This window comes from Salmo salar, chromosome 13 (assembly GCF_965601325.2).
Source record: "Salmo salar chromosome 13, fSalSal1, whole genome shotgun sequence".
NCBI lineage: Eukaryota > Metazoa > Chordata > Actinopteri > Salmoniformes > Salmonidae > Salmo > Salmo salar.
In genome coordinates, this window is record NC_138303.1 from 115,641,795 (window position 1) to 115,658,153 (window position 16,359).

At 47.8% G+C, this 16,359-nt stretch overlaps 1 protein-coding gene across 2 annotated transcripts in view; it reads right to left on the reverse strand.

The window, feature by feature from the left end:
* Window positions 1–538: 538 nt before the first annotated feature.
* The window catches only part of galt (galactose-1-phosphate uridylyltransferase), a 73,302-nt gene continuing 57,481 nt past the window's right edge, over window positions 539–16,359 (reverse strand). Inside the window, 2 exon segments of one of the 2 annotated variants that reach the window (NM_001140448.2) lie at window positions 539–1,083; window positions 8,087–8,241. In NM_001140448.2, the coding sequence (NP_001133920.1) occupies window positions 982–1,083; window positions 8,087–8,241 (257 nt within the window). In that variant the 3' untranslated portion in view covers window positions 539–981. 2 annotated transcript variants of the gene reach the window in all.

The following is a 16,359-nucleotide window of genomic DNA, read 5'->3' on the forward strand; positions in this document are numbered from 1 at the left end:
CACCTGACTTCTCCTGCACCTGACTTAACCTGCACCTGACTTCTCCTGCACCTGACTTAACCTGCACCTGACTTAACCTGCACCTGACTTAACCTGCACCTGACTTCTCCTGCACCTGACTTAACCTGCACCTGACTTCTCCTGCACCTGACTCCTCCACCAGTAGCACACAACATGGACAGTATCTTTGTAGTGACTGGGTGTATTGATACACCATCCAAAGTGTAATTAATAACTTCACCATGCTCAAAGGGATATTCAATGTCTTTTTTTTACCCATCTACCAATAGGTGCCCTTCTTTGTTAGGCATTGAAAAACCTCCTTGATATTTGTGGTTGAATCTGTGCTTGAAATGCACTACTCGATTGAGGGATCTTACAGATAATTGTATGTGTTGAGGTACAGAGATGAGGTAGTCATTCAAACATAATGTTAAACACTATTATTGCACACAGAGTGAGTACATGCAACTAATTATGTGACTTATTAAGCACATGTTTACTCCTGAACTTATTTAGGCCATAAATACTTACTGACTCAAGATATTTTAGCTTTTTATTTTTTATAAATTTACAAACAGTATTCCAATTTAACATTATGGGGTATTGTGTGTAGGACAGTGACACAAAATCTTAATTTAATAAATGTTTACTTCAGGCTGTAACACAAAGTGTGGAAAAACTCAAGGGGTGTGAAAACTCTATGAAGGCACTGTCAGCAATATTATATATTTCCCTTCTCGCCAAATCATCCCAAAAAGTGATCTAGTAGTATTTGTATCAAACTGTTTTGATTTCCTGTTATTCATACTTTAATATCTAATGTCAATGTGATAGACCAGGGTTCACCAACTGGTGGTATGCTGCTGAATCTAGTTGGTGATCCGGTGGTAGGCTCAGAGGTGTGGTAGGATCAGAGGTGTGGTAGGATCAGAGGTGTGGTAGGATCAGAGGTGTGGTAGGATCAGAGGTGTGGTAGGATCAGAGGTGTGGTAGAGTCATTGGTGTCTCTCCACCAATATCTCCTCCCATCTCAATGGTCTTGTAGTGTTCTTCTGGAAGGTTCCTCAGCCGTTCAGCAGCCTGAGGATGGAACACACACAGAGAGTAGAGTCACAGTAAAGTACAACAGAGACAGTTGAAACTGAACTAAGGTGATAATGTAATGTGGCAGACCAGGGGTTTGGTCAAGACGTTTACACAGATCAGACACGGACAGAGTAGGATTATCTTGGTTTCAAGGGTGTTTATTTAAATAGTAAATCAAAAAGAAAATGATAGGTCTCCCCCATGAGACCCTCTCCGGGATACCATCTTCTGGGCTCCGGGTCTTGCTGTATCCTGTCGGACACACAAACTCCCTCGTCTTAGCTCGGGCCCCGTCTCCAACTACACGGAAGTCACCTTACTTCCCCCAGTCCTCTCCTATGTGCTGCCCTTCTGGCAGCTTTATGGGTCTTGTACAGCTGGTGAGCAATCAGCCCTTGATTACTCACCAACTCCCCAATCAGCCACAATTAGTCCTGGGTGGAGAGCCTGTCGAGACCTGGCACGCCCAGCAGATGGAGCCATCGCCTCGTGATGTATACTCCGTCTGCCACCAGGCCTTGACGAGTCTCCCCCTGGTGGCTGACCTGCTGTACGCCACCCCCCCTTTAGCTCTGTCGGGGAGGGGACTGTCGTCAGTGCGACGAACGTCTCCCTTCTCGATAGGGCATCAGCGTTTCCATGCTTCGCCCCTGACCTGTGCACAACAGAAAAAGAGAAGCGTTGAGGGGACAAGAACCACCTGGTAACCCAATAGTTTGTGTCCTTCCCCCTGGCCATCCAGACCAGGGGAGCATGGTCCGTGACCAGGGTGAAGTGGGTACCCAGCAGGTAATACTTCGCCGCTAGACACTCTTTCTCAACAATAGAGTACTTTTTCTCTCAATGAACCAGCTTTCTGCTGATGTACATGATGAGATGCTCCTCCCCATCGTGTATCTGGGACAGAACGGCACCTAGTCCCATATCACACGCATCCGTCTGGACCCCATCGGCACCTGGAAATCGGGCTTTACGGAATCGGATGGGAGCACAGCGCTTCCTTCAGACGTCTGAACACCGCTTCTGTCTCGTCCGTCCATTTCACTGTTTTCAGGAGGCGGGCCCTGGTTAGATCGGTGAGGGGGGAAGCTATAGCCGCAAAGTTGGGGATAAATCGGCTATAGTATCCTGCCAGTCCCAGGAAGGACTTGACCTGTGTCTTGGTGCGTGGAACGGGCCAGTCACGTACCGCGTGAACCTTCCTCTCCTGGGGCTTGACGTTCCCCCGTCCGATCAAATACCCCAGGTACTCCACCTCCTCGAACACTAGTTTGCACTTACTGGGGTTCGCGTTCAACCTGGCTAGTCTGAGCGCGTCCAGCACCGCCTGGAGGCGCGTCAAGTGCTTTTCCCAACCTTGGCTGTGGATGATGATGTCATCCAAATAGGCTGCTGCATACCGCTGGCAGGGTTGAAGTACTTTGTTCATCAGCCGTTGGAATGTGGGTGGGGCTCCGTGGAGACCGAACGGGAGCACCCGGTACTGATACAACCCGTCTGGTGTCGAAAACGCCGTCTTTTCCCGGGAGGACGCTGCCAACGGTACCTGCAAATATCCTTTGGTCAGGTCAAGGGTGCTGATGTACCGGGCCTTTCCCAATCGGTCGATGAGCTCGTCCACCCTCGGCATGGGATATGCATCAAACAAGCTGATGTCGTTCACCCCCCCGGAAATCGTTACAGAAGCGGAGGCTACCGTCCAGTTTGGGCACCACCACGATGGGGCTGCACCATGCACTGTGGGACTCTTCAACGACCCCCATCCTCAGCATAGCCTCCACTTCTTGTTTCCCGGCCTTCCTTCGGGCCTCCGGAATCCGATATGGCCTCTTTCTTACCATTTTGCCGGGCCGGGTACGGATGTGGTGTTCAATGAGGGTCGTGTGGCCCGGCTTCTTGGAGAACACCGCCGTGTTCCAATCGATAAGCTCCCTGAGCTCTTGCTTCTGGGCCGGGTCGAGGTCCTCATTGCTCGGGACCAGTTGGCGTCCTGGGTCCCGACCATAACAAAGCCAAGGATGTCCTCTCGTGCCACTTCTTCAACAGGTTCACGTGGTAAATCTGTTGAAGTTTCCCTCTCCCCGGTTGCCGTATGCGGTAATTGACAGGTCCCATCTTCTCGACCACCTCGTATGGTCCGTGCCATGTTGTCAGGAACTTACTTTCGGCCATGGGGATTAAGACCAGCACCCTGTCTCCCACCTGGAATTCTCGGGGCTGGGCTCCCCGATTGTAGACCTGGGCTTGGGCGCGTTGGGCCTTCTCCATATGTTCCCTCACGACTGGCCATATGGCTGTCATCCGCTCCCTCATCGTCTCCAAGTGCTCTACCACGCTGCGTAATGCGGTCGGTTGGACTTCCCACACCTCCTTTGCGAGGTCCAGTAGGCCGCGTGGCCTCCTCCTGTAGAGGAGTTTGAACAGGGAAAACCCAGTGGAGGATTGGGGTACTTCTCGGATTGAGAACATTAGGTGGGGTAGTAGCTGGTCCCAGTTCTTCCTGTCCTGCTCGATTACCTTCTGCAGAATCTGTTTGAGCGTTTTTTAAAGGGCTCGACGTGCCCATCCGTCTGCAGGTGAAAAAAAGAGGTCCGGATCTGCTTGATCTGCAGGAGGGCACACAACTCTTTCATGAGGCGGGACATAAACTCCGTACCTTGGTCTGTCAAGATCTCGTTCGGAATGCCCACCCGGCTAAAGAGGTGGAACAGCTCCCGGGCGATTCCCTTGGATACCTCCGCCCGTAGGGGAATGGCTTCGGGATACCGGGTGGCATAATCTACTATCACCAGGATGTACCGGTGTCCTCGTGCTGTTTATACCAGGGTCCCCACTATGTCCATGGCGATGCGTTCAAAGGGTACCCCGATTATTGGTAGGGGGACCAATGGGCTTCGGAAGTGGGCTTTCTGGGCCTTGAGTTGACACCCGGGCAGCTGCGACAGTAGTCTTCCACGGCCCTCCTCATCCCGGGCCAGTGGAACCGGGCAGCGATCCGTTCCCGGGTCTTCTCCATTCCCAGGTGCGCCCCCAACAGGTGGGTGTGGGCGAGCTGAAGAACGGTTCCCACGTACCGTCGGGGCAGCAACAATACCTCTCGAAGTTCCCCCTGTTGACGTGACACCTGATACAAAAGGTTATTCTACATTTGGAAATGGGGGCATCGCCAGTCACTCCCCCCCGGAAGTAGCTGTCCATCCACCGCTATCACTTGGGCTGCGGCAGCTTTCAAGTTCGGATCCTCCCACTGGGCAGTCCCGAATTGTCCCCTCAGTTGGCCCCCAGCGGGGGTCTCGACTGGCCCCTCGAAATCAAGGAGGGGGAGGATGGGCTCCTCCTCCAGGGATTCAGGGATCCGGCGCCCCCTCCGACTCCGGCGCCATAGACCAATGCTGGTTAACCGGTTGCTTCCGGGCCGCACAGGCTATTGGTCATCCCCGCTCTTTTTCTTGGTTTGTAATCGCTGTTCCTCCAGCGTTCGTTCCTGAACCGCCTGTTGTGCTTGTTGGGCCCGGACAAACTGAGCTATCAACTCGTCCATGCTGATGCTGTGTAAACGTCAACCCTGATCTGACCACGTTATCAGATTGCCCGCATTCTCCACCACTTGTGGCAGACCAGGGGATTGGGTCAAGATGTTTACACAGATCAGAGACGGACAAAGCATGATTAGCTCGGTTTCAAAGGTGTTTATTAAATAATGAATCAAAAGAAAATGATAGGTCTCCCCAATGAGACCCTCTCCGGGATACCATCTTCTGGGCTCCGGGTCTTCCTGTATCCTGTCGGACACACAAACTCCCTCGTCTTAGCTCGGGCCCCGTCTCCAACTACACGGAAGTCACCTTACTTCCCCCAGTCACCTCCTATGTGCTGCCCTTCTGGCAGCTTTATGGGTCTTGTACAGCTGGTGAGCAATCAGCCCTTGATTACTCACCAACTCCCCAATCAGCCACAATTAGTCCTGAGTGGAGAGCCCGTCAAGACCTGGCACGTCCAGCAGATGGAGCCATTGCCTCGTAATGTATACTCCGTCTGTAACCAGGCCTTGACGAGTCTCCCCCTGGTGGCTGACCTGCTGTACGCCACAGTACATTATGTCATCAGCGACGGTCATGTGGGAAACAACAAGGGAATCCCTCCAATGTTTCATGACAGATTGGGCCTCATTCTGACAACCCAGAAGAAACCTTTTACAGTGTGAATAGCGTATGTCTGCTGCATTCCAAGCTAACCCTGGGTTGTAGAGTAGTGAACTACATACTATATGTCTGTTGCATTCCAAGCTAACCCTGGGTTGTAGAGTTGTGAACTACATACTGTATGTCTGCGTCATCTGTGGATATTTTGGGGCGGTATGCGAATTGGAGTGGGTATAGGGTTTCTGGCAGGATGGTGTTGATGTTAGCCATGACCAACCTTTCAAAGCACTTCATGGCTACCAACGTGAGTGCTTCGTGGCGGTAATCAATTAGACAGGTTAACTTTGCTTTCTTGGGTACAAGGATGGTGGTCTGTTTGAAACATGTAGGAATTACAGACTTGGTCAGGGAGAGGTTGAAAATGTCAGTGAATACACTTGTCAGTTGGTCAGTGCACGCTCTGAGTACACGTCCTGGTAATCTGTCTGACCCCGTGGCTTTGTGAATGTTGACCTGTTTAAAAGGTCTTGCTCACATAGGCTACGGAGAGCGTTATCACACAGTCGTCCGGAACAGCTGGTGCTCTCATGCATGCTTTAGTGTTGCTTGCCTCGAAGTGAGTATAAAAGACATTTAGCTCGTCTGGTAGGCTCGCGTCACTGGGCAGCTAGAGGCTGGGTTTCCCCTTGTAGTCCGTAATAGTTTACAATTACGGACTACATTAGAGACACCTATTAGAGACACGTATTTCCCTCAGATTACACAGACCCACAAAGAATTTGAAAACAAATCCAATTTTGAAAAACTCCCATATCTTTTGGTTGAAATAACAGTGTGCGATGACAGCAGCAAAATTTGAGACCTGAAAAGGGACACCAGAGGATTGGAACAACGCTGTCCATGTTTAATGACCAGATAGGAAGGCTCATAATGCCGAAAGAGGAGTCTATCAGAGTTACAGCCTGAACCCTCCTTCAGAGTTACAGACTGGACCCTCCTTCAGAGTTACAGACTGGACCCTCCTTCAGAGTTACAGACTGGACCCTCCTTCAGAGTTACAGACTGGACCCTCCCTCAGTTACAGACTGGGCCCTCCCTCAGTTACAGACTGGGCCCTCCTTCAGAGTTACAGACTGGACCCTCCAGAGTTACAGACTGGACCCTCCTTCAGAGTTACAGACTGGACCATCCTTCAGAGTTACAGACTGGACCCTCCTTCAGAGTTACAGACTGGACCCTCCCTCAGAGTTACAGACTGGACCCTCCCTCAGAGTTACAGCCTGGACCCTCCTTCAGAGTTACAGCCTGGACCCTCCCTCAGTTACAGACTGGACCCTCCCTCAGAGTTACAGACTGGACCCTCCCTCAGTTACAGACTGGACCCTCCTTCAGAGTTACAGCCTGGACCCTCCTTCAGAGTTACAGACTGGACCCTCCCTCAGAGTTACAGCCTGGACCCTCCTTCAGAGATACAGACTGGACCCTCCTTCAGAGTTACAGACTGGACCCTCCTTCAGAGTTACAGACTGGACCCTCCCTCAGTTACAGACTGGACCCTCCTTCAGAGTTACAGCCTGGACCCTCCTTCAGAGTTACAGACTGGACCCTCCCTCAGTTACAGACTGGGCCCTCCCTCAGTTACAGACTGGGCCCTCCTTCAGAGTTACAGACTGGACCCTCCTTCAGAGTTACAGACTGGACCCTCCTTCAGAGTTACAGACTGGACCCTCCTTCAGAGTTACAGACTGGACCCTCCTTCAGAGTTACAGACTGGACCATCCTTCAGAGTTACAGACTGGACCCTCCTTCAGAGTTACAGACTGGACCCTCCCTCAGAGTTACAGACTGGACCCTCCCTCAGAGTTACAGCCTGGACCCTCCTTCAGAGTTACAGCCTGGACCCTCCCTCAGTTACAGACTGGACCCTCCCTCAGAGTTACAGACTGGACCCTCCCTCAGTTACAGACTGGGCCCTCCTTCAGAGTTACAGACTGGACCCTCCAGAGTTACAGACTGGACCCTCCTTCAGAGTTACAGACTGGACCCTCCTTCAGAGTTACAGACTGGACCCTCCCTCAGTTACAGACTGGACCCTCCTTCAGAGTTACAGACTGGACCCTCCCTCAGTTACAGACTGGGCCCTCCCTCAGTTACAGACTGGGCCCTCCTTCAGAGTTACAGACTGGACCCTCCAGAGTTACAGACTGGACCCTCCTTCAGAGTTACAGACTGGACCCTCCTTCAGAGTTACAGACTGGACCATCCTTCAGAGTTACAGACTGGACCCTCCTTCAGAGTTACAGACTGGACCCTCCCTCAGAGTTACAGACTGGACCCTCCCTCAGAGTTACAGCCTGGACCCTCCTTCAGAGTTACAGCCTGGACCCTCCCTCAGTTACAGACTGGACCCTCCCTCAGAGTTACAGACTGGACCCTCCCTCAGTTACAGACTGGGCCCTCCTTCAGAGTTACAGACTGGACCCTCCTTCAGAGTTACAGACTGGACCCTCCCTCAGAGTTACAGACTGGACCCTCCTTCAGAGTTACAGACTGGACCCTCCTTCAGAGTTACAGACTGGACCCTCCCTCAGTTACAGACTGGACCCTCCTTCAGAGTTACAGACTGGACCCTCCTTCAGAGTTACAGACTGGACCCTCCTTCAGAGTTACAGCCTGGACCCTCCCTCAGAGTAATACAGTTGAGTTAGCCTGATAACTTTATTAGGAGCTGTGGTAAATAACATGGACACATAGGAATACTTTAGCTAATTACCAAATGTTTTAGACCAATGAAGATCTGTGCTTATATATACTGTAGCATATGTTGCAGTAATACTGTTTCCCAAATGTATTACCTGTTCAGGTGTAAGGTCTCTCTGCTCCTGCGCCAGCATTTCATATCCCACCATGAACTTGCGTACGCTGGCGGATCGGAGCAGGGGCGGGTAGTAGTGAGCATGGAGCTGCCAGTGGAACTGGTCCTCTTTAAGATAGGGGCCGGTAGGGGCGCCTGGGAGGAGGAGAGAGAGGAGGAGAGAGTGAGAGGACAGTCTCTACTGGCTTAGAGAAGACTAGCAGGTCTCTACTGTAGACTACAGGCTTAGTGAAGACTAGCAGGTCTAGGTCTCTACTGTAGACTACAGGCTTAGTGAAGACTAGCAGGTCTCTACTGTAGACTACAGGCTTAGTGAAGACTAGCAGGTCTAGGTCTCTACTGTAGACTACAGGCTTAGTGACCATGTTGACCATGTTCTGTTATAATATCCACCCTGCACAGCCAGAAGAGGACTGGCCACCCCTCATAGCCTGGTTCCTCTCTAGGTTTCTTCCTAGGTTTTTGAAGACTAGCAGTTCTAGGTCTCTACTGTAGACTACAGGCTTAGTGAAGACTAGCAGGTCTCTACTATAGACTACAGGCTTAGTGAAGACTAGCAGGTCTCTACTGTAGACTACAGGCTTAGTGAAGACTAGCAAGTCTCTACTGTAGACTACAGGCTTAGTGAAGACTAGCAGGTCTCTACTATAGACTACAGGCTTAGTGAAAACTAGCAGGTCTCTACTGTAGACTACAGGCTTAGTGAAGACTAGCAGGTCTCTACTATAGACTACAGGCTTAGTGAAGACTAGCAGGTCTCTACTATAGACTACAGGCTTAGTGAAGACTAGCAGGTCTCTACTGTAGACTACAGGCTTAGTGAAGACTAGCAGGTCTCTACTATAGACTACAGGCTTAGTGAAGACTAGCAGGTCTCTACTATAGACTACAGGCTTAGTGAAGACTAGCAGGTCTCTACTATAGACTACAGGCTTAGTGAAGACTAGCAGGTCTCTACTGTAGACTACTGGCTTAGTGAAGACTAGCAGGTCTCTACTGTAGACTACAGGCTTAGTGAAGACTAGCAGGTCTCTACTATAGACTACAGGCTTAGTGAAGACTAGCAGGTCTCTACTGTAGACTACAGGCTTAGTGAAGACTAGCAGGTCTCTACTGTAGACTACAGGCTTAGTGAAGACTAGCAAGTCTCTACTATAGACTACAGGCTTAGAGGAGACTAGCAGGTCTCTACTGTAGACTACAGGCTTAGTGAAGACTAGCAGGTCTCTACTGTAGACTACTGGCTTAGTGATGACTAGCAGGTCTCTACTGTAGACTACAGGCTTAGTGAAGACTAGCAGGTCTCTACTATAGACTACAGGCTTAGTGAAGACTAGCAGGTCTCTACTGTAGACTACAGGCTTAGTGAAGACTAGCAGGTCTCTACTATAGACTACAGGCTTAGTGAAGACTAGCAGGTCTCTACTGTAGACTACAGGCTTAGTGAAGACTAGCAGGTCTCTACTGTAGACTACAGGCTTAGTGAAGACTAGCAAGTCTCTACTGTAGACTACAGGCTTAGTGAAGACTAGCAGGTCTCTACTGTAGACTACAGGCTTAGTGAAGACTAGCAGGACGTGTAGTGTGGACGTATGGACCCGTTAGCCTCTCTCCCTCCATAAAAGCGCCTGCTGGAAGGAAGGTTTCGTCATGGTAAATATGAACATATTAAGTTCTAAAAGGCTGTGAGAACCAGAGGTTTGGCTACGCTCCCAATCCCTATAAGCTCCTCTCCTATCCCCATATAATGAATGAATGAACAGCGTATCATGCTAGTTAAATCACATTCATCCCGTCTCCTCCTCTCCTCTCCTCTCCTCTCCTCTCAAATAAAGGTAATGACAGCCCTGGTAAATAAAGGTAATGACAGCCCTGGTAAATAAAGGTAATGACAGCCCTGGTAAATAAAGGTAATGACAGCCCTGGTAAATAAAGGTAATGACAGCCCTGGTAAATAAAGGTAATGACAGCCCTGGTAAATAAAGGTAATGACAGCCCTGGTAAATAGGTGACAGCCATGTGGAGGTGACAGCCATGTGAAGGTGACAGCCCTGTGGAGGTGACTTCACTATCTCTCCTTTAAACAAAACTAATTAAGGACTGGAGACCCCGCCCCTAACGAGCCGCCTGGCCGTAGCCACGGTAACGACACCCTGCTCGTTAAGCAGTTAAGCCACAGGCGAGAAATGAACCAACAACTCAATGCTGTTGACAACATCACCAATACACACACACACACACACACACACACACACACACACACACACCATTACTGACTCACCTTACCAGTGAGGAAACAACGATACAATCTGAAATGTGTCCTCTGATGTGACCAGATCAATTACCATCTACATGAATATGAGCTGACCAGTTGACCTGTGGATAGGAGTTCTGACCTCCCGCCTTGTGGATTGGAGTTCTGACCTCCCGCCTTGTGGATTGGAGTTCTGACCTGTGGATTGGAGTTCTGAGATGTGGATAGGAGTTCTGACCTGTGGATAGGAGTTCTGACCTGTGGATAGGAGTTCTGACCTGTGGATAGGAGTTCTGACCTGTGGATAGGAGTTCTGGCAGGTTAGAGCCGTGGATACTGATACTCAGCTTAGATCAGAAACATCGTTCTCCATCACTCTGGTGAGGGATCTCTCATATCTTAGATCAGAAACATCGTTCTCCATCACTCTGGTGAGGGATCTCTCATATCTTAGATCAGAAACATCGTTCTCCATCACTCTGGCCTCTAAACTCTCATATGTGACCGACCGGCTCCAATCGGTCTTATGTCGCAAAATATTAAATTGTGTTTTTTTACCTTGGATAAAAGTAGAGACTCAGAGCCACAAAATGGTATATCATACACTGCATTTGAGGAACAATGGGAAAGTAATTCTGCTTTGAAAGTTGATCAACTTGTAAACTCACTTTTGAGAAAATCCCCTTTGAATGTTTTGGTATCTAGTGAAGAGCTCTTTGTCTACACCCATTCGGCATCGTTCACACTCTTTTAAGCTTTAGCCCCACCCATCTCGTTTCACTCTCGGAGTGCACACTTGACGCTCTGGCCGTTGATTTGTTTACCTCTGGATTACATGAAAACAGCCGAACCAGCTCTGCTGGCAACAATTACATGACTCTTTTTTGCAGACGTTTACTGACACCGGCCATATTAAACGGGTGTTGTACACACGTCACGTAACATTAGCTAACGAGCCAGCCAGCTAACGTTAGCTACTTAAAAAACAATGAACAGTGCCAACAATGCCACAGTGCTGGGAGCTAACCAATCAGGTTCAATGTTATCTAGCTAACATTAGGCTCTAACTAGAAAAGCAAACGGATCTGGGAAAAAAATAATGACGTCCGCTAGGGAGCCAGCCAGTTAACATTAGCTAGCTAGCTAACAGTACACTTTAGCTTAAGACATATAGCTAGCTAGCTAGGTAAATAATGAACCTAGCTAGGTAAACAACGTTTAAGATCACACACGTCACGTAACATTAGCTAACGAGCCAGCCAGCTAACGTTAGATAGTTAAACAACAATGAACAAAGTGCCAACAATGCCACAGTGCTGGGAGCTAACCAACCAGGTTAAATGTTAGCTAGCTAACATTAGGCTCTAACTAGAAAAGCAAATGGCTCTGGGAAACAAATAATAACGTCCGCTAGGGAGCCAGCCAGCTAATCGTAGCTAGCTAGCTAACAGTACACTTTAGCTTGAAATGAAACCCCTTTCTGTCAAAATTAGAAATGTGTAATATTTGAAAATGTAGCGAGCTAGACTATCTTACCTGTATACATCATCATGCATGATGGACGCATCTCCGTGTCAGGAATGCCATACCACGGTTGCCCTTAGTTTGAAGATGTAATCCAGGGACAGGTGTTTTCTCCATCTCTTTAGCTATTCCACTGATTTCAAAACTTGATCCTCCAGAAAGTAGAGAGCAACACTTATGCAGCTCCACTACACAATACATTTAAAAAAAAAAAACGTTTTTGACAGGATTACCAACATAGACTGACCGGCTCAAATAGACAGAAGCCTTCTATATGGCAGACCAATCCGAACTCCTCTCTCGGCATGTCCAGCCCACTCATTATCTCAGCCATTCATGGCTAGTGGGAAGGTTGCTGACTTTTTCTGTGGCTTAACCAACACGGCTCGTAATTTAACAATTTTTTTCATATTTACAGATGGCATACAACTTTGTTATTAAGGCACATGAAAAGTTCACATGTTCGAGAAGGCATTTCTGTTAAAAAAAAATGCATTTTGCTAAAAAACAAATGTACGTTCAAACGACTCGGAAGTCGTGACTTGCGCCATATGCCGAGTTTCCTGAATCGGGTCACAAATAGACAGCTAAGAAAAATATAGATGAAAACTCTCTTGGTAAATATTATGGTCTGCAGCTTATCTTGAGCTATTCTCTCAGGCGAAACTAGAGACTTCCTTAACATTAGAGATCACGCACCAGAAGTTGCTAACAAAGAGACACACCCCTCTTCCCTTCGTCTCACCCAAGTCTGCCATCCAGTGTTGATGATGCATAGAAAAACCCCAAGTCTGCCGTCCAGTGTTGATGATGCATAGAAAAACCAGCGAGATGTATATCCAACTGGATATCGCCTTGAACGGAGCTGATCCGGTTTGATCTGCAGTTATTGCACATTCTCCAATAGGACAGAGGACAATGGCAGTCTATTTGCTCACCAACATAGTCTCGTTAAGTTGCCTGCCTCTGTTTCGCCACCACTTCCTCTTTAGAGTCCCAGGGCTCAGGGCCTGGTCCGGAGTAAGCAGAATGTCCAGAGCTGCCGACTAGTTGTAGTAGAAATGTTCATCCAAATGGAAGTTAGTGATCGCCTGTTCTGATGTCCACAAGCTACGATTAGGGTAAAAAAAAGAGAGTGTCTGCTATCAACTGTAGCGCCCTCTTATATACTCATCAAACAGGCAAAGCATCAATACAGGATTAAGATAGAATCCTACTACACCGAATATGACGATCGTCGGATGTGGCAGGGCTCGCAAACTATCTCAGATTACAAAGGGAAACCCAGCTGCGAGCTGCCCAGTGACGCAAACCTACCAGACGAGCTAAATGCCTTCTATGCTCTCTTCGAGGCAGGCACCAGTGAACCATGCATGAGGGCACCAGCTGTTTCGGATGACTGTGTGAACTCGCTCTCCGTAGCCGATGTGAGTAAGACCTTTAAACAGGTTAAAATTTGCAACCGGAAAACTCAGACAAAGTACTCAGAGCATGGGCTGACCATCTGTCAAGTGTTGTCACTGACAATTAAAACTTGCTTCAAGCAGACCACCATAGTCCCTGTGCCCAAGAATGCCAAGGTAACCTGCCTAAAAGACTATCGCCTAACAGCACACATCTGTAGCCATGAAATGCTTTGAAAGGCTGGTGATGGCTCACATCAACACCATCATCCCAGACACCATGGACCACTCCAACTCGCATGCCGCGCCAACAGATCCACAGATGACGCAATCTCTATTGCACTCCACACTGCCCTCACCCTCCTGGACAAAAGGAATACCTATTTAAAAATTCTGTTAATTGACTACAGCTCAGCTGAAACGCATGCAGTGCTGTAGGAAAGAGTTACGCATCAGGTCTGCTCTGGCATACAGTACAAGAAGGTACCAACACACGTTGCCCAGGGTGGAAGAGTGGAGTAGGTCGGCGACGCCGGTCAGCGAACCGTTTCTGGGAGAGGGACGCTTGATGGAGGTGCCGATGTGTGACCTCCCAAACCTCCTCGCTCCATCAAATCCACTTATCGACGGCAGGCACAGTTCCTGGCTCGGTCTCCCATGGGAACATGGGGGTTGGTACCAGAGGACACACTGAAAAGGAGTGAGGAAATCACCAAGGAATTCTGTGCATATTTGGCCCAGGCTAGATAGCGACTCCACTCGTGTGGTTGGTGGGTGTAGTGTTGGCGAAGGTACTTCCCTATTTCCTGACTCAGATGTTCCGTCTGCCCATTGGTTTGGGGATGGTATCCGGAGGATAGGCTGATGGAGACTCGGCCATATCTATAAACCAGGCCAACACCAGTAAGGGTCTGAATACTTTCTGAATGGACTGTATATCTATGAACCAGGCCAACACCAGTAAGGGTCTGAATACTTTCTGAATGGACTGTATATCTATGAACCAGGCCAACACCAGTAAGGGTCTGAATACTTTCTGAATGGATGTTCCCTCTGTGGCTGTGGATGCCCCTCCAGCTACCTCTCCCTGTCCTAGTCAATCAACTGCCTGGGCACAGCCTGGACCACCGTGGGCCCTCTCCGCTGGGCTGTGCTCTCTTGATCAGAGCTCTGTCCCTTTGGTTGTTGTGTCCTGCACACAGCCGGTGTCTCAGTAGCCCTCTTCTCTGCTGTTCTGTGGCTCTGGCCTCGCAATCTGCTTCAAGACACGACAGAGGCCGGATCATTCTGGCTATTGTGACAGGGAGTTCAATGGTGAGGCATATATCTGTACCTGGGGCAAAGACTTTGTGTTTTCCTGGGGAAAAAGTTCACGATATCAGCAGGTTGCTTCCCGAGGCTGTGAGTCAGTCACCAGGGGCTGATACTGTCATGGTTCATGTGGGGTCAAAGTTCAGGATATCACCAGGTTGCTTCCTGAGGCTGTGAGTCAGTCACCTGGGGGGCTGATAGTGTCATGGTTCATGTGGGGTCGAAGGGCATTATGAAGGGCAGCTCAGAACAGCTGGAGATGGATTTTAAAGAACTGATTGGGTCTCTACTTGACACCAACAGACGCCCCATAATATCTGGCCCTCTGCCCTCCCTAAATCGTGACATTGAACGGTTCAGCAGACTTTTATCCCTCCATAACTGGCTACGAGACTACTGCAGCTCTGTGGGTGTAATATTTATTGACACATTTGATACCTTCTGGAAACAAAGCTTGTATTATAAGGATGGAATCCACACAAATCATGTGGGTTCCTGGATCCTTTCACAGCATTATATGTCTGCGTTGAGACAATGACTTATCAATGACCCAAGTCCAGCTCAGTTAATCCCTACCATTGCGTTGCTGAGTTGTCATAATGCTAATTGGCAAGATTAGTAAATTTAGGCATGATAGCATACAGTAGGATGATATTAGATAGATGGTCTACAGTAGGATGATAGTAGATATATATCCTACAGTAGGATGATAGTTTATATATAGCCTACAGTAGGATGATATTAGATAGATGGTCTACAGTAGGATGATAGTAGATATATATCCTACAGTAGGATGATAGTTTATATATAGCCTACAGTAGGATGATATTAGATAGATGGTCTACAGTAGGATGATAGTAGATATATATCCTACAGTAGGATGATATTAGATAGATGGTCTACAGTAGGATGATAGTAGATATATAGCCTTACAGTAGGATGATAGTTTATATATAGCCTTACAGTAGGATGATATTAGATAGATGGTCTACAGTAGGATGATAGTAGATATATATCCTACAGTAGGATGATAGCAGATATATATCCTACAGTAGGATTATATTAGATAGATGGTCTACAGTAGGATGATAGTAGATATATATCCTACAGTAGGATGATAGCAGATATATATCCTACAGTAGGATTATATTAGATAGATGGTCTACAGTAGGATGATAGTTGATATATAGCCTACAGTAAGATTATATTATATAGCTATCTAACAGTAGGATGACAGTATATAGATATCCTACAGTAGGATGATAGTATATATATATCCTACAGTAGGATGATAGTATATAGATATCTAACAGTAGGATGACAGTATATAGATATCCTACAGTAGGATGATAGTATATATATATCCTACAGTAGGATGACAGTATATAGGTATCCTACAGTAGGATGATAGTATATAGATATCCTACAGTAGGATGACAGTATATAGGTATCCTACAGTAGGATGATAGTATATAGGTATCCTACAGTAGGATGATAGTATATAGGTATCCTACAGTAGGATGATAGTATATAGGTATCCTACAGTAGGATGATAGTATATAGATATCTAACAGTAGGATGATAGTATATATATATCCTACAGTAGGATGATAGTATATATATATCTAACAGTAGGATGATAGTATATAGATATCCTACAGTAGGATGATAGTATATAGATATCTAACAGTAGGATGATAGTATATATATATATATCCTAAAGTAGGATGATAGTATATATATATATATATATCTAACAGT